Source organism: Sarcophilus harrisii, chromosome 2, assembly GCF_902635505.1.
Source record: "Sarcophilus harrisii chromosome 2, mSarHar1.11, whole genome shotgun sequence".
Classification (NCBI taxonomy): domain Eukaryota; kingdom Metazoa; phylum Chordata; class Mammalia; order Dasyuromorphia; family Dasyuridae; genus Sarcophilus; species Sarcophilus harrisii.
In genome coordinates this window covers 297,964,367-297,992,222 of record NC_045427.1, presented here as the reverse complement: position 1 = coordinate 297,992,222, position 27,856 = coordinate 297,964,367, and the positions used below count along the sequence as shown (strand labels likewise).

Here is a 27,856-nt window from a genome sequence, read left to right as displayed (position 1 = left end):
AGGTTGCAAATATAATTAATAACAATTAATTTAAATTGGTGCATATTTTATTGAGACAATATAACATTGTGTCAAAAAAAATCTTATCAGATGGCATTTCACTGTGACAATGGAACATAAGGAATATTCTGACATTTACCATTTGGGCTGATTTTTTGTGAGTGTTTTGCATTTTTCACTCCAGTGAGTAAATATACAATTTCCAAGTGACACTTATGGAAACTCAATGTTTCTGCTTTCCATGATTAATAATGAAATATAAAAAGAACTCTTCATATGTTTAGTTTTCCTCAGTAGGAACACAGTAGTAGGATATTATGATACTTTCTTTTAAGATAAAACTATCGGATAATTGGATTACAAAGAGCAAAATCAAATTAGTTGACACATTCCACAAAACTATTTTAGTTTCAAGAATAGGTCTGACTATACAACATATCAACCATCAATGTACCAACTTAAAAAAAAAAGAAAAATCCCAGTAAATGATTGATTTGTATATGTGTGTGTGCCATGATATCCCAGCAAACACAGAAAACAATACAAAAATATCCTTCCATTATCTTCAGCCTCCTTTCATCCTTGCAGTGATGATAGTAGAATAGTACACAAGGGAACAGATATTAATAATTAATACTTGTTATTCAAATAAAACATTAATTTATAATTGATATTAATCTTATGTGCAATTCTTAAGTCACCAATGAGCTAACATAACAATAAAGAAATTTAATCATTAAAAAAATTTGACTTTCTTATTATCATTTAAACTAAAAGACAAATTAGTTGCAAGTAAATGGAAAGATTCTTCAACAGTTCTCAGAAAATCAGATACCTTATTTCATCAGAAATTGCTCATCATTTTTAAGTACTCATAAACATCAAAACTAAGATGATTACATGTCAGCTTCTATTGCAAAGACTGGTGAAGTAATGAAATTCTCTGAAGAATTTCTGATGAGAGCCTCCAATATCCATGTTGAAGTTCTGACTTCAGTATGAAAAAAGGTACCAAGAATAACAGCAAAGTGTTAGAAAACATGTTTCATGGTCCAAAAAATTAAAGAAAACCATAAATCTATAGAAAATTCATAATAAGTTGTGAATATTTTATAATACTTTTATACAATATCCATAAAAAGATAAATTTTCATTATCTTAACACATAGAATAATAATGGTAATTTTCATAATCATTTCAGAATAAGCTGTTTAGTTGTATCATTGATTGTTTAAAGGTCAAAATCAACACTAATTTAAAAGAAAAGATAAAGATAAGTATATTACTACAATAACTGTAATGCAACTTGTCAAAACAAGCTATTATATTCTGAAAAATAGGGGATGGATAAGGGAAAAGCATCACCTCTAATGCAAGTTCATAGTTAACTTTAATCAATGCAAAACAATTGCCACAACCAGAATAGTATATGATCTTATTTAATGCCTCAGACAGAAATAACTAATTTCTACCGTGTAAAACCAAAAGGAAGTCTCAGATAAAGAATAAAACACTTGCAAAACAACATAGGGCATGTTAATATTAAGTTACAAACATTAACAGGCAAAAAGTTGGAGGGAAAAAAAAAAACAAGGAAAATGACAAATGGTGTAAAGGCTATGGGAAAAGGCATTCCAATGAACTGTTAAATGAAACTGTGAATTGGTGTAGCCATTCTGAAAAGTAATTTGAATTATCTCCCAAAAGTTACTAAGCTATGTATACCCTTTGACAAAGCAATATCCCTGCTAAGCCTATACCCCAAAGAGATTAAAAAGAGAGAGGAAATGATTCTCTCTCTCTCTCTCTCTTTATATAAATACACACACACAAAACATATACAGCACATAGAGCAACTTTTTGTAATGATGATAAAATGGGAACTAAGTGGATACGGTACCCATCAATTAGGAAATGCATAAACAAATTGTAAAATATTAATCTAATGAAATATCTGTTATAAAAATTATGAGATTTATGAGATAGTTTCAGATAAAATTGGTAAGATTTGTATGATCTGATATAAAGTGAATAGAAAGAAGAGAAAAATATATATTCAACAACAATACTGTAAAGACAACTTAAATCAATCGATCACCTCAGAAAACATGATTTCAGAAGTCTCATGAAGCATACTACATTATAATAGAAGTGTATTATAATCTGATGAAAACACAGAATACAGAATAAGATACCTTTTTTGTACATGATCACTGTGAAAATTTGTTTTCCTTGACCGTACATAATTTTATATTTTACAATTTTTCCTTTTTTTCCCAATGGGGGAGAGATGATAAGAAAAGAAAATACATTTTTGTTTACTGAAAAATATAAAATAAAATAATGGTTAGGATATTACAATAAATATTGTTCCCTAAATATTAGTAAAAAAAATGGCAGTTGAGGGGAGTTGTGGTATGCAAAGAACTTGGAGTGAGATCCAGTTCAGCTAATTTGTCCCAGCATACTTTGTAGATGAAATTGAAAATAAAACAAACTCACAAGAAACTGAAAAAAATTAAAGCATCCCTTTTAAATTAAATACTTCAGTACTTAATGAACACGCTACATAATGAAATGATAGACATAGAAAAAGCCCATGCTGGAAGTGACATGAATTTAAAGGCATTGAGAAATTGCTTTTCAATGTATCTTTAAAAAGAAAAAAGAAAAAATTTCAACGTATCTTTAAAAAGAAAAAACAGCAGAAGAGAGCCCTGATTATGCTTTTACTAAAACAAAGATGACGATATATAACAGCAACAATGGACCTATATGCTCCTTGCTCATTTCTCCAAAATATTTATAATGTTGCTCTATACAAGGGTATCTTTAATGAAAACTAAAGATAGAAAAAAGCAGATGACTAAAAGTATGTCACTCCAAATAGCCTAACCCTACAATTCATCCTCTTACACCTCCCACAACTTACATTTTCACACAAACTAAGTTGGTAGAGAGAATGAAAAAAGAATAGAAAAATTTTCAACAATTCCATTAAAGATCAAAAGAGAGCACTGAACTGAGTAATCAAGAAATCGAAGGAAAATAACCCAGGACTACAAAAAGATCAACAAGAAGCCTATATGATCAAGGGAAGTGGTTCAATCAGAAAAACCTAAACAAAGGAGTATAGCACAAAGAAGCTTTCTAGTTTACAGATCAAAATTGCACAGGGACATTTAGAGCCTGAAACTGTATACTAAAATGGAAAAGTAAGTAAGAGTAAGGGCCACCTAGGGACACCTGAACCCATGCATCTATGTTCTTGAGCCTAAGATTAGGGTCAGTAGTCTGAAAAACAGATTGGGAGGGAAGAGATCAGATCACAGCCTAGATAAGATCATGCTTCTAGGGCTCTGAAAGTTGGTAACTCTCTGACTTCAGCCATTCCTGATGTCCATGAAGAACACAGAACTTATTTTCCAGAAGTAGTGGTTGGACTTCAGATATTTTAGATCGTACTCGATCGAATAACCATCACTCTTTTCAAAAGTGCACAGTGCACCCTGACACAAAATTCTCAATTAAGGTAGTAAAGCTGGAAACAGAAGTAGACAAAAGACACACACTGGGGATAAAGAAATATGTTCATAACAGAAACTCAGAAGGCCAAAAGAATTGTATAACAATTATAAGCAAAGTCTCAAGCAAAATCAGAATTTAGCCATAATATCTATTAGAATTTCTGAAAAAAAAATACAGCAAAAATTTAATACTCTAAACATTATAAAATGACAGTATATTAAAAGTATTATATGAAATGTAAACTAGAGAGCAAAGAATTAGAAAAAGACATTATAATATAAGTGCTGGTCATCCATATCAGATCTTATAACAGATTTTCAAGAAACTAGAATGGACTCAATAGAAATCAATGATTCTAAGAGAAAACAGGAAATCCTAAATCAAAACCAAGACTTTAAAAACTCTCATGATCAACTATTCTGGAAAAAAAGTCAAGGAGAGAAAATGTAAGAATTTTTAGAATATCTGAAAATCTTTTCAATCCTTTCAAAGGTATAGTCAAATCTTAGGTTTCATGAGTACATATACATAACAGTTTAACCTCCATGATTTTAAATTCTGAAATTCCTTTCTGATCACAACACCCAATGCTTTTTTTCTCTCACCCATCATTCTCATGGTGACTTCCATTCTCTCCAGCTCTATCTAATCTTCTTTCATTCCTCTTCTGGCCTCTCTTTGCTTTTCTCATTCTTTTCTTTTATCTTACTGTCAATCTGCTAAAAAGACATGTCTATTGTACCTCTCTTCCTATTCAAGACCCCTTATTGTTGTTTAGTCCCAACATTCAATTGAAACCACTCTTGTCAAGATTAACTTAATTTTTAAATCCAATGATCTTTTTTTCCTTCTTGACCTCAATGTGGCTTTTCATTATGCTAACAATATGCTTTCCTAGATACTTTCTTCTGCCTTGGCTTCCTGATTCTCCCCTAGGCTGACTGTTCCTGCTGAGATTCTTTTGTTGCCTGACTTTCATCTCTTACCCCTCAAGAGGCCTCTCTTATTCTCAACCTACCTTTTCATCGGGCATCATAGGTTCAATTTTTATCATAGCACAAATGATTCTCAAACTTATAAATCAACTTTTAAACTATCTCTAAAGAATTCCTGTTTTACATCACCAACATCCTGCTAAACATTTCCATAAAGAGGTTCAAAAGTATTTTAAATAAAAGTCTGTATGATGAATTTCGTCTTTGAAATTGTGAATTTCATCTTTCACCCTAAACCATTCGTCATTCAAATCATCCTATTTCTGTTGAGGGCCTTACTATTTTTATGAAACCCAAGTTCACAATTTCAGAGGCATGCTCAACTTTTTTTTTTTTCAGTTTCTAAAACCAGTTGCCATTATCTTATCAATTCCATAATTCATTATATTTCTCAAATCTGCCCTCTTTTCTTCATTCTCAAAGACATAATTCTAATTTAAGTCCTCATCACCTGTCACTTTGTCTAGTATAATATCCTAATTGGGTGGTATCGCTGTCTCCAGCCATATCTTTTCATATCATCATGTATACAGCTCCCAAAATAATCTTTCAGAGGCACAGGTTTGGAAATATCACTCCCCAGTTCAAAAATGTTTAGTGACTTATTGTCTCTAGCATAAAATATAAACTCTTCATAAACTCTTCAATCTGATTTTTAAGTATCATCACAATCAGGCTCCAACCTTTATTTCTAACCTTATTTCCCAATTCTCTCTTTCATATTCTCTGTATTATGACCAAACTGCCCTTTTAACTATTCATCAAACAGCATTCCATCGCCTTTTCTTTCTACATTTTCATAACTTATTTTTTATACTGGAATTTGCTCTCTGTCTTCAGTTCTACCTTTATGAATCTTTATTTTCCAGACTCATCTTAGAAATTATTCCATAAGAAAAAGTTTTCCTCATTATGCCAGCTTTAAGTTCTTTCTCCCCAAATTACCTTGTATTTCTCTGTATATCATATTCTCTGTGCCACAATAAACTATATGCCATTCAGAGGAAGGGACTTGTATTTATTTGTATTCCGTGAATATATCACAGGGTTTTTTTACAAAGTAAGTGTTCAAAGTATATATATATATATTTAATTGAAAGAAAGTACAGAGAAATATAGCATCCCATTGTGTATGGGATTTGGTGTTTAGATTTGGGTTTTGGGGGGTTTTTTTGCTAGTTGCAAAAAAGTATTTGATTTGGAAGAAAAAATATAACTTTAAATGCCTCACCAAATAAGGTATATCTCACAATAAGTAAAAATCATAAGAATTTTATGAAACATACAAACACCAAAATAAGTCCAATGCCAGGCTGAGTATTGATATCAAGGAAGGCATAAAGCAAGAGAAATTTTCCTGAATGTTCTTATAATATAGATAATATTGGTTTAGTCACAATGATCCCTGGAACAATATAAAGCCTCTTTAATGAAATTCATAGTCATTTAAAGAGATCAGCCTATGCTTAAAAAAAAAAAAACTCAATGAACAGAAAATGCTTCTTGCCCAAATTACAACTTGCAACTAAACAGCTGGGCAATTGAATTAACTCTTCAGGACTTTTATCTTATACATATATTTCATACAGACAATAAAACACATCCAGAAAAGGTCAGACTTGATTGCATTTAAGAAATTATATACCATTTTCAAAGATGTTAACATTGACTGATATCTCTTTAAGACCAGTATTATTTCAGAAATGCTACATTGCCATGAATCACAAAATATATGATTTAGAAAGAAGAAAATTGGTAGGTGCCTAAAAGGAGAATGAAAAATTTTTCAGTCAGTTAACATTCACTACTTAAAATGAATGGCACATGAGATATGGCATATCAAGATCATATAACAACAGAAATGGATTTGGGTAATTTATCCAGTGAATATAAATCACAACCAAAAGGGCAGCCTACATATTGTGCCAGTAACCCCTAAATATTAGATAAACCCTTAAATGAAAGGGGTAGATCATTGTGGAAGATTTGTGGAAAGACCAGAACAAGAATGGACAAAGATGAGAAGGCATACATGGGCTTTCAAATTGCATTGTGGATGGAGTTTCCATACTAACAAGCTTATGGATCCATCATTGAATCAAATTAAGACACATAAATATTTAATAAAACTAAATAAATAAAAGCACAGAGAAATGTTTTAAAATTCCTTAGTGGAGGCAGTGAAATGACAAAAATAGCTTTTTCAGGTTCCCTTTCATCATAAGATTCTATGAATAAGAATGTAAATCTGTTTACCATTAAAGCCATCAACATACCTTTCTTTTCTCGATGGATTTCTTCTAAAAGTTGCTCCTGTCTTTCTATCTGGTCAAACAGAGATTGCTGCTCAGACTCCTTCAGTTGAGTCATGTCCTTGAGTTGATGTCTATATAATAACAGCTGTTGCTTTAGCTTTTTTTCTCTGTTCTCTCTCTCTTTCAACTCTTCACAGAGCCACTGAAGTTTAGTCTTTAAAAAATAATCATAAGTAATCAATAAAATATATTTCAGAATATTATCATTTTAAAAACCTCTGGAAAAAAAAGAAATACAACCATGTTAACTTTAATATAAATAACAAAACTTGTAAAAAAAAAAAAAAAAGAGAGAACAGATTAATAACCTGAAAATTTAAATTTGAACAGAGAAATGCAATCGATACAGAGTTTTATATCATATAGGCATTGAATTTCTGCTTTGCATTTGTGTATTTTATAACCCAAGGAGCTTCCACAAGGAAATCAGGACTGTTGAACTTAGTATTTCATGTTTCATAGAGTTATTGGCACTATAATTTTTCTTGTCAAAAAGAGCACATTATTTGTGAACATAATTGCACTGTTATTAAAGATGAGCATAGCTGCAACTTGTTTCTCTTCAAATCAATTTGCTATAACCTTTGTGAATGTTAATTGGGTCTTCACGTATATACTATCTGTGTGTCAGTTATAACTAAAAACATTGAAATTTAATCATTATATAAATTATGAAAATTTCAAGTGTAACCAAAAATGTACATATATTGTACATTATTAAGCATTTTCATGAATAAGACACTGTTCTTGGCATTCTATCAAACAGAAACCCCACCTATGTTTCAAAGTTCAGTTCAAGCAGATAAATGGTATACTGAGGATAATTTCTGACTTAGATGCTGGAAGACCTGAGTTCAGATACAGTGCCAGCCACTTACTGTGTGACCTAAAGCATATGCTTTAATACCTATCTGCCTCAGTTTCTTCAACTGTAAAGTGATGATAATAAGAACAGCTGCTTACCAAGGATTTTGTGAGGATCAAATGAGATCTTTGTAGTGTTTAGTGCTATGTCAGGAACATAATTGTTTAATAACAGTTTGTTCCCTTTCTTTCTATATATATTTTCATTTTATTATATAAATAAGATGCCATTTTTCATTTTCCGAATATGCAGATAAATAACTTTAATTTTACAACCCAACAAGATTGAAATAATTAAATTTTGAAACAGGCTATCTTTTCTTAATAAGATTATTTGGAATTTTAGTCATACCTGATTAGGGATGATAATGTTTGAACAAGTTGGTTATTTTCTGAAAAAATAGGAAACAAAGGAAGGAGATCCTGACTCCATTACCATTTCTTAGTGAACTTTAACAACTACAAAACAGTTACTACAACAAGAATGGCAATTCAAGAAAAGGTTATTGACATAAGGACATTAGGAGGCACAGATTTAGTGATCAATTTAGATTATGCACAAAAATGTAAGAAATGCAACATATCTCATTGTAAGGTTATAAAAATCTAGCACCTAGCAAGACAACTGGTCACTAGAATTACTTGTTAGAAGCCTGTTATCTTTATGGAATGACAGAAAAAAAATCACTTGAGAACTCAACCAATAAACAGTACTGGAATTGGAACATAATTATACATTGAACTGTTGCTCATAATTGACTAGATATACCGTTGATCCATATAAATTGAAGAACAACATTTTTAATAAATGTTGACATCCAAAATACTTATTATTCTGCCAGCAACACGGAATATAAAGATTTCAAAATACAAAGACCTTCAAAATCATGAAGAAACAGAATGAGATATATATCAAGAGTGACATCCTATCTACTCAGAGTTGTTCTAAAAATGCTTTCAACAAGTGTACAGAAAGCAATCTTACTTTAAAAGCTCTAATTAAATTACTAAAATCAATCATTACACACACACATACATATATAGATGTATATATGTGTGTATGTATGTGTGAATATCTACAGAACATTAAATATAAATGAATAACAAGAAAGCAAATTGTCTTAAGACCATAGCTAGCTAAACTCCAACAAACATGATATAAAGAACAATTTTCTATAACAATTACAAAAAGGATCCAAGTGAAATCTATTATTGATTTGCCTAACCTTAAATTTATTATCATTTCTCCTAAATAAAATGAAGTATGGCTTTCAAATTAAAGGACTCAAGTCAAAACATTTTATCTACTTACTTGATGTAGATTAATACATACAACAAGCTCCACTTAAAAAAGAAAAGGAAAACAAAAAAACAATTCCATCCTGTGGAATGTCTTTTGAATTTGGTGATTATAATATTCTTCACAAATGCCAAAAATGAAGATGAAAATCTTTGAATTTAAATCTGTAAGTCATATTAAATCAATACATGAAGTGATATCTATGCTTATGTCCAGAAGGTTGTGGTTGAATATGTCAGACACCAGAATCCTGAAATCACTACTAAATGAAATGCACATGTTTAAAAAGAAGTTAACAACCATATAAAATCAAAGTTTAATGTCCTTTCAGAAATGTAAAAGGGACTATTAAAGATTTGGAAGATATACTACCAAAAACCTATACAATATTAAAAAAAACAAAACAAATAATAAATAAGATAAAAATTATTCAGATCTATTTTTGGAATTAGTTCACTTTACCTGATAATTGTAAAGGATCATAAATAAGTTAGTGAGTGGCTTACTTCTGGATAGATCCTATGAAATGTCAAAGATAAAGGGTACAACAAAAAAGCCTTCCATGGGTGACATTCCAATGAAAGCTAACAGTGCATCAACAAAGAAGCAAATGCCTCAGTTGAGTGGATTATTTTATAAAATGAGAGGTTTATGATAGAAATTCAGGGTCAGATCAATGATGCCAGAAATCATGAGTCTCTTTTGCTAAAGCCAACTGGATAAAGGGATGAATTAGTTGAAAATAATTTGAGAAAATGAATCATAAATCTGGCACAAAAGCAGGATACTGTAGTAAGGAAAGACATCAATTATCTAGACTTCTGCTGATGTATTCACCTTTCTCAAAAGTAGAAAGCCGAAGAGTTGGAAAGTGATATTCACTTTAAAAAAGTGAATAAGTGGAGGAAGGGGTCAGGGAGGAAAGGATACTGTCACCCTGAAGTTACTTTTATCCAAAAGAAGAAATTATTTCTGTAGGAAAAATAATAGATAAAATCAACAAAGATAAATGACTATTCAAAGAAGGATATATTATGCTAGAGGTAGAAACAAAAGCTGAGTTTAGCCTGATGAAAATTAGAGTCTAATAAATTCCAAAAAAAATTTTTTAATGTATAATACAGTAGATTATTATTTTGAATAGAAATATGGTCTAAAAGAAATGGGAAACTTAATAATGGAATGTTGAAGACTGAATCAGAAATTATTCTACTAAGGAAGAAAAATAAGTTTCTTAAAGGGACTAATATATGTGCAGGGAGAACTCATTGACCAATTCAAATTTTTTGTAGATACACATAAATAGATAGGCAAGAATGAATAAGTGAAGCTGAAAATAGCATGCAAATATATAAGTACATCAATTTCCCTATGGGTTAATTTGTTTTCTTGATGCTATTGTTGTTATTTTAATACTTTTAGTCCCATAGAATAATTATACCAAACTCAAAATAGAAATGGATCACTACACAATACATAAGGATAAACTATAACCTACATGTTAACTTCAAAAATCACATATTAACATTTTTATTTTCTATTGTACTTTTATTTACTTTGTTAAATATTTCCAAATTATATTTAAATCTGGTTGGGAATATCTGTTTTTTAGATCAATTGCTTCCTTTCTTCCTTGAAGGGAATATATCAAGTACATGTAAAATAAAAACTGTCCCTACTGTAAAGAATCTAATAAGACTGGTAGAGAAGGAAAATGTGATGTGGCCTACTTCATTTTAATTTAATTATTTAAGCAATGCTCTAAATAAACATAGGAAGACATAATCAGGATAATACTATAGTTATATGAATTTCAAAACTGAAAAATGACTGAACTTTAATAAATATAAATTATTTAATCAATTTCAACCTGGAAGAAGGGCTTTAATAGAATGCCACTAGCATCAATCAATTTTCCAGGGTTTTCATTATTTTTATGAGTGACTTTGATGAAAGTATAAAAGGTATTCTTGTGAAATTTTCAGGTTCACTAAATTACTTATTAAACAACATTCACTTTTAAAAACACTTAATACTTTCTGGAGAATGAGGTAAGAGCTAGGAATATGAAGCAAAGTAAAAATTAGATCCTGCCCTTATGAAGCACCTATCCTAATAGGGAAAAACAATGTGTAGATAATTGTGTAAAAACAAGACACAGGCAAGATAAATTGAAAATAATCTTAGAGGAAAGGCACTAGAATTAAAGACCTAGGTGGAAAATCTTTTGTAAAAGTTAGGATTTTAATTGTATGTACTCTTTGATCTAACGGTTTCACTACTAGGTCTCTATACCAAATAGATAATAAAAAGAAAAGGACTCATCTGTGCAAAAATGTTTATAGCATCTCTTTTTGTAGTGGCAAGGAACTGGAAACTGAGTGGATACTCATCATTAGGGAAATGGATGAATTAATTATGGTATATGAATGTAATGGAATATTATTATTCTGAGAAATGATTGGCAGGCAGATTTCAGAAAAGCCTGGAAAGACCTACAGGAACTTATGCTGAATGAAGTAAGCAGAACCAGGAGAATATTGTACACAATAACAACAAGATTATGTGATGATCAGCTATGACAGACAGGCTATTTTCAACAATGTATTGATTTAAGGCAATTCCAATAGACTTAGAAGGGAAAAGTGAATCCCATCCAGAGAGAAAACTGTGGAGATTGAATGTGGTTGAAAGAACAGTATTTTCATCTTTTTATTTCTTTCTTTCTGTGGCTTTTTTCCACTTTTGGTCTGATTTTTCTTGTATAACATGACAAATATGGAGATATTTAAAAGAATTGCACATATTTAACTTATGTTGCACATATTTAGCAATATCACCTAATACTTGCTGTCTTGGGGAGCAGAAAATTTGGAAAACAAGATTTTACAAAAATGAATGTTGAAAACTACATGTATTTGGAAAAATAAAATATCATTTTAAAAAACCCTAAAAAACAAACAAATAAATAAATAAATGGAGGAGTAGTGGGGTGTGCACAAGAAATATGAATCCAAAAGAAATCTCAACAACTTCAAACCAAAAAATATGCATTGAATAAGATGACATTTAATAGGAAATTAGACAACGCCAATGTATTTTTAAAAAAAAATGATCCTACCTAAATCAATACACAAACTTAGGAAAAATCAATCAAACTTCCAAAAGAAGGTTTTATAGAATTAGGAAAAAAATATTGTAATCTATGTGAAGGAATAAAAGGTAGAGAATCTCTAAGGAAATAGTTTTTTAAAAGTTAGAAGGAATAATTGGTAGTTTGGGAAGTATTTTTAAGTAGTTCTAAATGTCTAAATGTCATAGAATAATTAGACTTGTTCTGCATGGTGGGGTAACCATGATGTAACTACCATAAGAGATTTTACAAATCAGACTCTAAGACTTTCATTCCATTCAAAAAGAAACTTGAATACTAAATTCAGAAAATAATAATCACTTTAAACAACATTATACTTGTATACAATATAATTGCTAAAAATACAAATAAAATAAATCAAAGAATTTAAACTTGTTGATTCCCATACAATTCTGGGAAAGTAAACTGATAGTAAATGTTGCTCTTTTTCTCCAGAAGGGAGAACTAGAAGTTCTAATTCTACAACTAGGGTAGAAATTACATATTGATATAAATACATACATATACATACATATAGATATTTGACGGAAAGAAAATTAAACTCAACGAAATGGGAATGGGCTTGAGAGACAATGAGTTCCCCTCAATGAAAATACTTAAACAAAGGCATTTGTCTTTAAGGATGCTGTAAGAGAGATTTTTATCCTGGTACAAGCTGTAACAGATTGCCTTCTTTGTTTATGAGAGATATTAAGAGAAAGATAGATTTTTTTTAAATTAAGAGACAGACCTTGATCAGTCCTCAGCATACTCTCAAAAGTATTCCCAAATAAGAAACTAATTATTTTGAGAAAGAGAATCTTTAAAGTATGATTTCTAATATATAAACATATATAATTTAATAAAGCTACTTTATCATATTTAATATACGGTACCTATATCTTCTTCATTGTTTTAAGAAAAAGACTAATCCAGTAAATTAAAGAATAATTTTTTGTTGCTTGAAGACTTCCTTTCAGAATAATGGTAACATAAATGAATGAAATTGTAAACTCCTCAAAGACATATCTAGTGACGGTGAAGTAAAATATTGTTAAAATAAGAATGAGATACAGTTAAATTCTTAAAGAGATAGCACCTTATACTCAACAAGTATGACAGAGTCATTGCAGTGGTGTTTACTAAATGAACAATCCAACAGGTTAGTTTTATTTTTGTTGTTGTTATAATCAGAAGCAAAGGAGTCAGAAAGTAAGCTACAGGAGTATAGAAAGGAAAAAGTTTGAAATTACCAAAAATTTCAAGGGGAAGAAAACTCAGCTAAAAAATCCGGAACACAATTAGTTAAATGAATAGGAAAGTTAAATAAAAAAGGAAGATGATGGAAACTGAAATATCTGATGCAACAGAACCCATGTGAATTCCCTAGAGAATATAGAACCATAGTAGGATTTTCCAAAATGGTTCAAGAGAAAAGTCTGGACTTTGAGAGATATTAGATGAAACAATTAAACAAATTTATTTCCTGCACAGCAGAAATACAAAGCAGAATATAAAATTTTGAATCTGCAGTGGTAATGAAGAGGACCAAAAAATATGTTGAGAAAATAAATTATACTGAAGTGAAGGAAAATTTAAAAGAGAAGCAAAAAACAATAACAGTAAATAAACATATAATGTCTATTCAAAGTAAAACACATTTTTTTTTTGGTGAGGCAATTGGCATTAAATGATTTTCCCAGGAGCATAGAGTCAAGGCTATGAAGCTGAATTTGAAGTTGGGTACTTCTGATTCAACAGCTGGTCTTCTTTTCAGTAATACTGCCTGTCTATCCTAAAATAAACTGATCTTTTAAAGGTAGGATGTGAAAAAAATTATTCAAGAATCATAGGTCTTCCAAAAGAACATGATAAATCAAACTACAAAAAAAGGAAGAAATAATCAAAGAAAACTGCCCCAAACTTATAAATATTAAAAATAAAGCATCACTCGAAAAAAATCCAGATTACCTCCAAAACCCCTATTCTTCAAATCTTCGAATTGCAGGACACAAAGTAGTTAGCCTAACTATTCCAAAAGACAAACAAAATCTTTTGAAGTGACAAGAAAAAAGATCTTCAAAAATAAAGAGAATAAAATTCAAATAAAACAAGACTAATCACTAGAAAATTACTGAAGAAAATGAAATAATTTATTCCAAAATATCAAAATCCCAGTGAAGCTATAATGAAATACCATGTAAAACAACTTAATTATCAATGAACAAAGATAAACATGTTCAATAAAATAAGAGGCATATGAAACATTCTTACCACATACACACACAAAAAGAGTAGGTTATTCAATTTGCAAACTCTCCAAACAACAGAAATGGAAGAAAAGTAAATAAGTACAATAAAGGAAAATGCAAATACTGAAAAAAACATCACATTCTAGAGGAATTATTATAAGAAAAATTTTGAAAGAGAAAGAAAAAATAAAACAGAGGAACCATTAGGAGATTTCTTTCTTTCTTTTTTTTCTTCCTTCCTCTTTTTTTGGTGCGAGGCAATTGGAATTAAATGACTTGCCTAGGGTCACACAGCTAGTAAATGTTAAGTATTTGAGGCCAGATTTGAAATCAGGTTCTCCAGCTCTATTTTGTCTAAAAGTACACGAGAATAAAGAAGAAATGACAAGTGACAATGGAGAAGCAGACCTGAAACAAAAAAAAAAGGATTAAACCCAGCACCTCTATGAATGAATGGATTTTGTGCTTGATTTGATGGATTTGTATGGAATTGTAGAATAAGAAGCTGCATTAAATGGAAGAAGGAGAGTGAATGATAAGGAAGAATGTGATGTATCCTAATGAAGTCCCTGATAAACAATTAAATGAAGTTAATTACTATAGTCTCTCAGCAAGAAAAAAGAGGCTTTGGAACAATGAGTAATGTGGCAAAGGGAAAAGAAAAGAGGAAAGCTCAACTCAGTGGTGAGAGGGTATCTAGTCAGGCACTCTCATGGGGGGGTGGGGGGGAAATGACCTAACGATGGGCTTATTCTGTAGCCATTCAGTATTCAGAGAAATCACTATCTCTGAGAGTGCTGTGACTACACAGACAACATCCTAACCAAGGAAAATAAATTCACACCAATTGAAGGTCCCATGTCATGGGAGGGCATAGACTCCAGGAGAAGATTCCATGGCAAATGAAAAAGAAAATGATTAGAGAAAGAGCAGGGAGTAAAATTGGCTTGAATGATTTTGGATACTAAAGAATTTCTACCATGGAGCAATACTTCCATCTCATTATGTTCCCCACAAATTGATATTTCTAAGAGAGTCTCCTCTTTCCCTGTTCCCCCAAAAGACAAATAGACAAGTCACTAACAGAAACTGATTAGAATAGAGAATGTAAAATTGGTACTAAAGAAGCTTTAATTCCATCAGGAATACAAAGAAACTAAAGAATGAATAAATAATTATAAGACCACAAATTAAAGAATTAAAATTAAACCAGATGCGAGAGAGAATTATTACAAAGAACAAAGTTTTAAAAAAATCCCTTTTTAGAAAAAAAGAAAAAAGAAGAAAAAAGGAAATTGAAAGGGAATGCTTGGAGGGAAGATTTCAAATTAACCACTTAAGAGAGAAACAAGGAAAGAGGGGAGTAATTAAATAAAAGGAAGTAAAAAATAAACTCAATAAATCAAATAAAACTCCAAAACTAGAGAAGGAGTTGATAAAAGAAAGAAGGTTAGAGGGGGAAGGGAAGGGAACCTGTAAGTACAGAGCCTATAAGGAAAGCCAAAAAAAAAAAAAACCTAATTATAGTCCTTTTTTCCTTTAAAGGGAACCAAAAATTATAAATGAAAAGGACCACCACAAAGTAACTGAAAATGAATGTTTCAAATTACAAAGGACCAGGTTGGACCCATAGAAGAAATGTGAGAGAACATTATTCCCCGTCTACTTCTCCCTACCTCCAACTACTTTGCTAAGGTGGAATATACTAAGGTGTGAAACACTGCATATATAGCCAGATATTTTTGATGTATTGACTGGATTTGTGTTTTTCCCTTTTCACTCTTTTTTCTTAAAACAAAACAAAAGAAAACAAAAACAACATTTTGTTATAAGGAATGGTTCTCTCAAAGGAGTAAGGTGTCAAAATTTAGGTGATGCATAAAATAAAATTTTAAAGAATGTCTCTCCCATCATGACCTATGCATAAATAATGAGATTATAAATAAATTAGAAGAACATAGAATAGTTTACCTCTCAGACCTGTGGAAGAGGAAGGAATTTATGACTAAAGAAGAACTAGAGATCATTGTTGATCACAAAATAGAAAATTTTGATTATATCAAATTGAAAAGTCTTTGTACAAACAAAACTAATGCAGACAAGATTAGAAGGGAAGCAATAAACTGGAAAAACAGTTTTTACGATCAAAGGTTCTGACAAAGGCCTCATTTCCAAAATATATACAGAATTGACTCTAGTTTGTAAGAAATCAAGCCATTCTCCAATTGATAAATGGTCAAAGGATACGAATAGCCAGTTCTCAGATGAAGAAATTGAAACTATTTCTAGCCATATGAAACGATGCTCCAAGTCATTATTAATCAAATAAATGCAAATTAAGACAACTCTGAGATACCACTATACACCTGTAAGATTGGGTAGAATGACAAGGAAAGATAATGCAGAATGTTGGAGGGTTTGTGGGAAAACTGGGACACTGATACATTGTTGGTGGAATTGTGAATACATCCAGTCATTCTGGAGAGCAATTTGGAACTATTCTTAAAAAGTTATTAAACTGTGCATACCCTTTGATCCAGCAATGTTTCTACTGGGCTTATATTCCAAAGATCTTAAATAAGAGAAAGGGACCTGTATATCCAAAAATGTTTGTGGCAGCCCAGTTTGTAGTGGCCAGAAACTGGAAATTGAAGGGATGCCCATCAGTTGGAGAATGACTGAATAAATTGTACTATATGAATAATATGGAATATTATTGTTCAGTAAGAAATGACCAGCAGGATGATTTCAGAAAGGCCTGGAGAGACTTACATGAACTGATGCTGAGTGAAATGAGCAGAAGCAGATCATTCTATACTTCAACAACAATACTATATGATGATCAGTTCTGATGGATATGGCTCTCTTCAACAATGAGATGAACCAAATCAGTTCCAATAGAGCAGTATTAAATTGAACCAGCTACACACAGCAATTGTAAGTTTAGTGCTTCATTTTTGCAGGACTGAGTTCCTAAAGTTAAACTAAACTCTTACAGAGAGGAGCTGGAATGATCAGTTCCTCATTTTATGGTAGTGTAAGTTAAGTCTATATAAAACTAAGTAAGTCTATTATTGTGGTAGACTAAGTTAAAACTCTCAACTCCACTTACATCTTCTTTCAGCTATTGCTCAATAATTCCATAATATCAAAATAACTGTTGTGATGCTATAACCGATCAGATTGACAGTCTGATGATTATTAAGTCCCTTAAATACCATGATAGGCCCCCAACATGCTTACAACCCAAGTACTGGCAAGAGCATCTAAAAAACCACAAAATATTTCAGAATATACCTAAATTAACTATTATAATTTCATGTCATTCTTTAGCCAGTCAAAATCAAACAAATTTCTCAAGATCCTGTAACTTTTCTCTTCTTTTATGACTATAAAATTAAGCTCTGTAAAACCCCAATTTGTCATTATTTCTTGAGGGTCCACTGATCTGATCTTTCTATTGGTAATTGCTAGTATTACTAATAAATTTATTTTGCATGAAATACTGGCTCTCATAATTTTTATTATGACACTCCCTATCACATGTAGGATCAAATACAAAATTCTCTGTCTGGAGTTCAAAGCACTTCACTGTTATGAGCCAAAACTTGAAACAAGGTGTTAACTCACTAGAGTTAATAGAAACAATGCTTAGGTAATTGGTTCACACATTAGAGCTCACACCTTTAAGTGAGTTTACACATTAGCTCACACATTAAAGTTCACAAGTTGGGAAATTTCAGGATTCAGTATGAGAGTTTACACTTCCCACAATCCCACTCTCTCAGAGGAGCAGTCAACCTTTGGGTTCACATCTTTAAGAGATCATATATAAGAAGCTCTCAGTCTCAATGAGAGTCAGTTGAAGATATTGAGAGCCACAAGTCAGTGAAGATTCAGATTGAAAGCCAGAATTCAGTTAGGAGATTCAGAGCCAGGATTCAGAGGGAATTAGAGGCTGAAGCTGAAGCTGGAAGAGACAAAGGACTAGCAACAAGAGCTCTCGGAACCAAGGAAAGCTTACCGGGCTATTTTGGAAGAGACAACAAAAGACTGGATTTTAACTCCTGGCTGTATTTGAGGTGATTATTGATTTGAACTGAAACTAAGGCTGCCTCCAGAACCTCCCCAAGAAACCTGCTCCCAGAGAACAGCAATCATATTTTAGAACAAAAGAAAACACTACACTTCATAAACTAATCCCCTCTATTCCCTCCACTCTCCTTATATCTTCCTTCCTGCCACATACTCTCCAATTTATTGATATTGGCCTTCTTATTATTCTACTGACAAAACACTTCAGCATTCAGCTCTAGAAATTTTCTCTGACTGTTCCATGGCTTGAATGCTTTCCCTTCTCATCTCTGCTTTCTGATGCTTCTTTAAGTCACATTTAAAATTGCACCTTTTTGATCTACTATGAATAACTTATTTACTCTCAGCAATACATTGATCCAAGATAGTTCTGTAGGATATATGATGAAAGGTGCTGTCCATCTCTAGAAAAAAAGAACTGTTAGAACTTGAAAGCAAATCAAAGATATTTTTCCCTTACTTTTCTTGGGGTTTTTTGGCTGTATTTTCTTTCACAGAATGACTTAAATGGAACCATGTTTTGCATGATCACACAGATATAACCTAAATTATATGTTATAAGTCAAATTGCTTGTCTTCTCATTGTGAGAGCAGAGGAAAACAGAGGGAGATAATCTGGAATTCAAAATTTAATAAGAATTGTTAAAATTCTTTTCACATGTTATTGGGAAAAATATTAGATAATATAAAAAATAAGTGAAATTCTGTCTTTTAAAGGAAGCTTTTTCCAGCTCCTCCTAATTTTAGTAACTTCTCTTGGTTGTTTTCTCCTACCTGCATATAACTTGTTTCTACATAGTTTGTTGTCATTCCCATTAGACTGTGAGCTCCTTGAGGTTGGAAACTATCTTTTGTCCTTCTTTGTATTTCCAGCATGTAAAACAGTGCTTGGTACATAGCTGGTGGTTAATAATTGTTAAGTCAATAGACTTATAATATTGTTTGAGATGAGATAATAACTTGACTGAGAAAACAGGAACTATATGCCATCAGAATGATTCATTTTCCTTTGTTCTCTTATTGCTAATGGCCATTGTTTTCCTCAAGTTAAAAATCCTAAATTAAAAGAAAATTTAATATTCCTGAATTTCAGAAATGTGAGCAGTTTAAAGGCCAAGTGTTCTACTGCAAACACTTAACATCTTTGAGATTTAGCCTCATTCTCAAGGAATCCTACAACTTCTAGACACTATCTTTTTAGAAATAGGGAAATTGGAAAGCAACAGCATCTATCCTAGGATCAACAGTCAGTCTGGTTGTGTGGATAGCCCTCTATATTATTCTCATTTTCCTAGGTTAAATTTATTTTGCTTTGTTGTGGCCAGTTTGGGTCTCTAAAAGGAAAATAACCATTCTTTCCCCATCCTTTTCATAAACCTGGGAAACAGGATGAACCAAGTTAGTGGTATAACTGAGAGGCTTCAAACTCATTGGTAATATAGGGGAATGTCCAGCCTGAGCATGTGAAGACATGTTCCCTGGCAGAATGGGCAAATGAAAACTATTTGTCCTAACATCTGTATAGGCACTAAAGCAGGCACTCTGAAACACATGGAGCTTGGTCAAATATTGAGGTTATTCACTGCATTCTTAAGAATCACTGGTGGTCTTTACTTTTGTCTTGCCACTGGACTTCAATGACTCAGGAAAAGAGACTGAGGCTGACAACTTGGTGCAATTCTACCTCATTTGAATTCAATTCAAAACAAGTCAAGATAACAATTCATAATGTCATAGCTTTTCCAATAGACAACCATTGAAAAGATCAAGATAACAAAAACAACAACATATACCTGTGCAACTTGTCCATGTTTCTACCAGAGCCATCTCATTCAGCCATCTCAGTTTGGCTATCTAGAAACCAATACTTGGACATAGTTGGAAACCAAATCTTGTCCTCATCTTCCAGTTTGGACAAACTGGATATAATGAGTTCCCCAGAACTCATAGCAACTCTTGGTCCTTTAACCTATATAAATTCACTACCTTCTACCCATCACCATTAGTTACAATCTCCAAATAATATGCTGTTCTACCCATTGTATCTTATGGTCATGTCTAGCTCCTCCTGATCTAACTTATCCTCCGGACACCCACAATTCAATACTGACACCAACTTCCTCTATCTTATCCATCTTTCTCACTAAAAGCAAGAATTCATTTGGCAGATTTATGAAAACAATTACTGAACAGCCTCAAAGGCCCTTCTAATACTGCAGGATGTCAGTACTGACTCTCTGAATGGTGAATCTACTTCCCACACAGTTTTCATGCTCTGATTTGAAATCTTATCTCTAATATTTTATAGTGCTATTCATTTATAGTCAACAGGAATTACAAAATAACCTATCAATAACCTAAATCCATCTTTCTAGTAAACATATTCCATTCTTCCTCAGTCATCTGGTTAAGGTTTTTTTTTTTTTTCCTGTAATAACCTTTTTACACTGCAGAGAAACAGTTTCATCTTATGCAACATTAAAAATATCTTTATATCAGGATGTTCAATCCTATTAAAAGATATTAGATAAAAAACTGCTTACGCATTCTTCAAGAGTCTCATCCTGATCAAAGTCACCTCTTCTTAACAATTCAATAAATAATAGCAATGAAAGCTTCCTATTCCAAAATGTGAGAGGTTATAACTCAAAATAAGTTATATGGTAAATGTGTTCATGTTGTTGGAATCAGCAATTTGAGGATAATGGAGAAAAAAAAGTATTTTTACAATCACAAAGAATTTTAAACACTCTAGAGAAGATTAAAAAAACAAATTTTGTACATGGATATTTCAAGGACCTATAATTTCAGTGGTCTAGATATACCCACTAGTGAAAATCAGTACTTCTGTATACATTGAAAGAGATGAATTTCTATGGGAAAAAAATTCTAGCATGTGGTACCTTCTTATAAAAAATTTCCTCACTTCAAATTAGCTAGTCTGCTACTCAAACACTGCCCAGGTCCATATCTGAAACTTTTCCCAACACAGGAGGATCTACCAGAGCTCATCCTCTACTGGCATATCTTTAAAGTATACAGAGTACTTGACTTGGAATCAGGAAGAAATGAGTTGATTTGATAGATTTGAAATTATTTGACTCATGATTCAAATTCACTCCTAACTGGGTAGTAGTGGCTAGGTCACTTGAGGACCTATAAATTCCTCAACTTTCTTATCAGTAAAATGGAGTCAATGATGTCTAATATCTTTTTGTTGCTTAGTCATCTCAACAGTAACTGACTTTTTTATGTCTAACTTATCTCTATCAACTCTATATGTATCATCTACAATTCTATAAATGCAAGGTCATTTCAACACCATGATATGGCAACTTTAGGGGAGAAATGAAGAGAAATCTTTAAAATGTTTTCCAAGTAATAAAGACAAATTTTTCTTAATTTTAAAATTGTTAGACAATAGATCACTATAATTAATACTGAGAAACAAAGATATGAATTTCAAAGGTCTCATAATTTTTTAAGGAAAATAATTAATTTTGGATATAAATAATGTTTCAGTTTTTATATGTAATTATTACATCCATGAAAGAGTTAGATGATTTTTATTCAATATTATAAAATCACAAATTAATAGGTAAATTTAAATAAGAGTGCCTGCTTACCTAATTTCAAATTGGTTAGATTTCTAATTCAAATGTCTCTGTATACAAACATAAATTTGGAGTAAAGAGTTTGAGAACTTCCATCATGTTGAATGGTTGGAATTCTTATTTTTCCTTTTTATGTAACCATGATATAATACAAGTAGATAAATAAAACGATTCTACCGAAGTCCAACATTACATAATATAAATACCGTCATTTCAGTCCTTTGCTTACTTCTATTTTTATTTGCAGTCTACTAAATGAAAATTCAAATCATTTTTGACCCTAGAAGTGATATGTGAAATGTGAGTGGCATAAGACAGCATTCAGATTCTGCTGCCCTGTACCTGACTTTATAACCAATCACGAAAATTCAATATATCACAAAAAATTCTTAAAAAAACAGCAAACTTTAAAAATATAATGATAACTTCCTTCTTTTTCATAAAGTTTCACTGTTTTCTTTTGGTTCAATTCCAAATATACTTTATTCAGTCTTTCCTCATAACAAAAGATTTGTGATAGAGAAGCAGGAGTCTCTCAATGAGACAATTCCTTTACCAAAATCGATTTGCAATTGCTCTGCCATTTATCAGTACAGAGAGCTTGTTGCGGAACTGAGAACTTAAGTGACTTATTTTGAGTCACACAGTCAATATATGTCAAAGATACTTGAGATTTTTCTGTCACAGACAAGACATTTATCCATTGCAAAAATGTCTTCAATTTTTAAGAACTATTTTTTAAAAGGAAAGCAAAATCAACCCACATATCCAAAGCAGCTAACAATATAAGTAACATTTCATGTCCATGATCTTTAATCTCTCCAAAAAAGGAGAATGATATACCTTTTATCTTCTAGGACCTTTTCAAAAGAGCTAAATATAATGGGATTCAAATGTGAAAGTAATATAACAAAGAACAAAGTATCCCCATACATTGAACATTTTAAGCATTGTAATATTTATTAACTTTGGAATATCTATTAATTAGCTTTATTAAACTACTAATTACCTTACTTTCTGCTAACCAACGGTGTGGATCATAGCGTACATCATGGTGTATATCAGTTGTAGTAGAAATAGCCTAAAGAAGAAAAAAAAAAAAACAAGAGTAGATAATTGTACATTTTCCCCTTAAATTAGATCTTTAATATTACTGAAAGATGTAGATTTTAGAAATAAGGATTGTTTTTTAAGGAGAATTGATTTTAAGTCAGTTAATAAATTGACTCAAACAATTCCCATACCATCAATGTATATGATTTCTCTCAAACAGAGGAAAGAAAATCTAGCCGATATTAAGTTTTATGTATTTTAATTGCTGGAGAGCCTGATACAAATTTATAACCATTATAATATCAGTTTTCACAAAGCATATCTAAAGAAGAGGATATAAAGTTTTTACTTGGAGATTTTGTAGAGACTGATGAATCTACAGAAGCTCAGTAGTGGTGATTTTTTCTAAGAAAGAGAAAAATACCCCAGGCAAGAGTAATTACTAAATGAAATACTTTACTTTTAAAAGGATAAAGCCTACAATTCTACTTTGAAAAAAAATTTATTTTAGCAATGTATATATTGATTTCCATGATGTTTAAGATATGTAGTAGGGACTGGTACCTTTAATCAGAAAGTCAAGCAAGGGCCCAGCCAAAGCTGAAAGAAAAAAGATCAGAAAGAGAGAAAAGAAAAGGGAGGTGAATGGAAGAAAATGTAGTTTGATCAGTGTATTCCCAGTGAAAACTTAAGAACCAACTGAGAATTTCAGGTTTTGAATAAGGGGCAAATAAATAAGGACATCATTAAAAATTATATGTTAAAAGGACAAAAAGAATATAATACGAAAAACAAAAAAATATTCATAAGCTAGGAAAATAGCCTTTGGCAATCTACATAGAAAAAAGATGGCAACAGAACAATAGGGGAAAATATAAATGAAGTTAGAAATAAAGAATACCAAGGCATAAGACTATAATTATTTCCTTTCTTTTGGGTTCTAACTGGAGCATACTCAAAAGAGTTTATAAATAGAAAATGAAATAAATTGATCTGTGTTTCATCAAGTAAATAAACTATAGTAAATTATTTACAACTAAAAAGAATGAATAGCTGGTTTGTTCATATTTAGCCCTGTTCTAATTAGATACTATAAAAAGCAGGTGACAACTCAAAGATGGAATAAAATGGACTAATAAAAAAAGAAATCTAGGGCAAGAATATTTGTCCTAAAATACAAACCACTTTCAAAGTGAATAAAGTGCACTTTTATCATAGTACATTCTATCTATACTGCAATTAATGTAAGTCACTATACTTCCAGTGGTTTTTGTGTTTTGTTGGAAAGTATCAATATCAGCAAAAAATTTCAAAAGCTTTGGTCAATCAAAGATATCATTTTGTCATTCCATTGATGAAAGAAAACTAATTCAGAAAATAATCTTTAGGGGAAACACTCTGGTTCACATAGAACTACCCACCACTGTACACTGCTATACTACCATTTATTACTTAATACTGGCATTTTTACTATGCCATATTGATACATTATATCTTTCTCTGGAGCCCCTAAAAATGTTTTTCTTTTTCCGACGAATTCCTAAGTTTAGATTCCAAAATGCATTGCAAGTTAAATTTCAAGAACTTACTTTTTGACAAATAAAAATTAATTAAAATCATAGCAAAATTATAATTTTAAAGTACCTTGAATAGAACATACAAATTAATCCAATCACTTAAGAAAAACTTACTAGCTTCTAGTATTAAAGTTAGAAAAATAATTTGTCCATATGTATTGCTATTATTTTAAGAATTTTATAGAAGCTAATCAAGACATTAACATCAATAATAAGGGAATATCTTGGGTTTAAAAAGAGATTAAGCGGGGCAACAATCCATGGTGGATAGAGCACTGGCCCTGAAGTCAGAGGAACCCGAGTTCAAATGCGGACTCAGACACTAATACCTCCTAGCTGTGTGACCCTGGGCAAGTCACTTAATCCCAATTGCTTCAGCATAAATGAATGAATGAAATAAAATGAAAAGAGATTAAGCCATGGCCCTTAACAGCCAAGAATTTACAATATTACAGGGGGAACTGTACATCTATGAAAAATAACTACCAATACAAAGTAGCATTTGGTCAATGATTCATACAATTTAAATGGAGAGAGGGAAGAGTATATTAAGACAGGATACAAAACATCTATTTACATGTGCTTTTGCATTATTTTTTTTTTAAGTTTTAATCCACAAGAATTTTAAATGTTTAATTCAAAGATCTACCTAATTGTTTTATAATGATATAATGTTTACTATTATATATGTCCAAAGGTTTTTAAATGCTAGGTACATTTAGCAAAGTGAAATAAATAATCAATATGAGAAGTTAGAAACAAAAGAATTGAAGCTAAAAGAAGATGGACATTATTCAGAATTATTCTCTACTCATTTGTTTTTCATTTTTTTGGCCCTTTATCCCACATCACAGTGGCTTTCTCTTTAATATATAAAAATGACTGAAGATTTCAACAACAATTCCTGAATCAACTACAAAGGATTACAAATAGTGAAAGAAGTCATTCCTTTTCCCTTACATCACTCCAGGCTGGAAAAACAAAGGATCAATTATACTATTCTTTTAATGATCTGGACAAAAGCTGTTGAGGTTACTTTTTTCCCCAAGTTTATAAGAAACCTATCATAAAAAAATGGTTGATGAAATGGCCTAATTAATAATAATAATAATAATAATAAATACCACAAATATTTTGTTTGTTGCTGTTTGGTCTAGGTTCTAATTCTTTCTCATTTAATTTCAACAGTAACTTAGAGATGGCCTTTGACCACAAGAGCTAAAAAAACTGCAATATTCGTTTCTGGAAACCAAGCAACTTTAAGGAAGTTTTGGAATATGCTAAAATATTTCATACTTTATTACAAAATATTTACTAAAATTGCTCTTAACCAGTCATTTGCTTTCAAAATCAGTATTTTCTCTTCTGTATACCTTGCCTTCAATGGACAACAGTAAGGAACTAACAAAGACTGACCAGTAGCTTTTCATTCCTGTCCACAATTTTATAATCTTTGGCAATACATTCTAGGTTCTTTGTAACAATAATATTTGTGCAATCAATTGTGACAAGTCTTAGTAGATTCTCTGTTATGTGCATACTACCATGATATTAGAACAGTTTCCTCATCTATAAAGTAAACTAGAGTAAATGGTCTCTAAAGTCCCTTCAATTTCTGGATTTTCAACTTCTGGATATATATATATTTATGTTAATAGACAACTATTGAGCTGTCTCAATCAGGGAGTCTCCAAAAATCAAAATTATGCTTCTCTTTTTCAAATGACTCTTCCTGGGGAAAATCTTTGCTGCAGGCTTCTGTAGCTCTAATTTATAAATTTGTTGAGGATAAGAAACTGCTACCTCCTCAGGGCATTAAGCTCTGTCCTTCTTAAAGAGAACATTTAAAATAACTCCTTTATGTTCCAAGTGTAGTTATGCTATTCTTTCTCTTTTTTCCCCATGTGATATTTCTGCACTGTTCAACCTCTGTTGAGATTGAGATAAAAAGAAATAAATAAAAACTAGTTCTGAGTGACCTAAAGCAAGTCATTTATTCTTTCTGAATCAGTTTCCTTATATGTAAAATGAGAAGCCCATATTCTACACCTTAAAATTTCTTCCATCCCAGAGCTATGATCTTAGGTCTATGACCTGATGGCTTGTAAGTATTAGTAAGTTTCAGGTACCTTATAAATACATGGTGGATGGTAAATTTTAAAATTGTAATATTTAAAAATAAGCAAGGATGGTATTATTAATATATGATACTAGTTGAAACTGATTTTTTTTTTTAGGATAACATGTCTCAAATAAGAATAGTTATAATAAACCTAATAGTTATCTAACCTGAATTAATATACATTAACTTACTATGAAAATTTCTTTTCTGTTTTTTTGATGAGGCAATTGGGGTTAAGTGACTTGCCCAGGGTCACACACTTACTAGCAGTAAGTGTTAAGTGTCTGAGATCTGATTTGAATTCAGTTCCTCCTGACTTCAGGGCTGGTACTCTATCCACTGTGCCACCTATCCACTGGGCCAACTGCCCTGAAAATTTTTTCTCAAGGGAGAAAAGGTCTACTACTTTGACAAACGAAATACTGATTTTTTTTAAAAGAAAAAAATACTGTTTTGATAAAGTTTAATTATTTCTGTACAAACTAAATTATCCTCTGATTTGCATTTCCCTCCAAATCATTTATTATTATGGAAGGAAATATTAGAAGAAAGGAAGAATAAAAGTGAAACAAAAGTTTACTATATTCAGTTCTAAGTACTATATTTTAAAAGAAATATTGATCAATTAGAGCATTTCAGAAAAGGGTTGAGTAGGATGGTAGTGGTTTTTAAGTCACGTAAGGAATCATTGAAGAACTTGGGGATATTCAGCCCAGAGAAGAGAAAGCTTACAAATGACATGATAACAATTTTCAAATATCTGAAGAGCTGTCTTGTGGAAAGGGGTTGCAATTTGTTCTGCTTAGCTTTAATGGGTAAATCAGGACCAAGACAATATTAAGGACAATTTCTAAACAATTAGAATTAAGTAAAATTAAGAATCAGCCCTCTCAGAGGTAAGTAACATCTCTTTGTACTTGTGACTTCAAAGCTTAAGTGGGAAAACCAGCCACTGAGGATGTTATAGAAAGCATTCATAATTTAGGTAGGTGTGAAATTACATTACCT

At 31.3% G+C, this 27,856-nt stretch overlaps 1 protein-coding gene across 7 annotated transcripts in view; it reads right to left on the bottom strand.

Annotated features, from left to right (window-relative positions):
* The window catches only part of CEP128 (centrosomal protein 128), a 269,958-nt gene that overhangs the window by 48,763 nt on the left and 193,339 nt on the right, over nt 1-27,856 (bottom strand). For 5 of the 7 annotated variants that reach the window (XR_004231984.1, XR_004231986.1, XR_004231985.1 and 2 more), the window contains 3 exons: nt 23,106-23,177; nt 6,800-6,992; nt 836-991 (listed from right to left, as the gene is read on the bottom strand). Coding sequence is in view for 1 of the 7 variants with exons in the window: in XM_031952430.1 (XP_031808290.1) it covers nt 6,800-6,992; nt 23,106-23,177 (265 nt within the window). In the remaining 6 variants the exon portion in view is untranslated. The remainder of the gene's footprint in view (nt 1-835; nt 992-6,799; nt 6,993-23,105; nt 23,178-27,856) is intronic. The other 2 variants (XR_004231988.1, XM_031952430.1) reach the window with 1 other exon arrangement.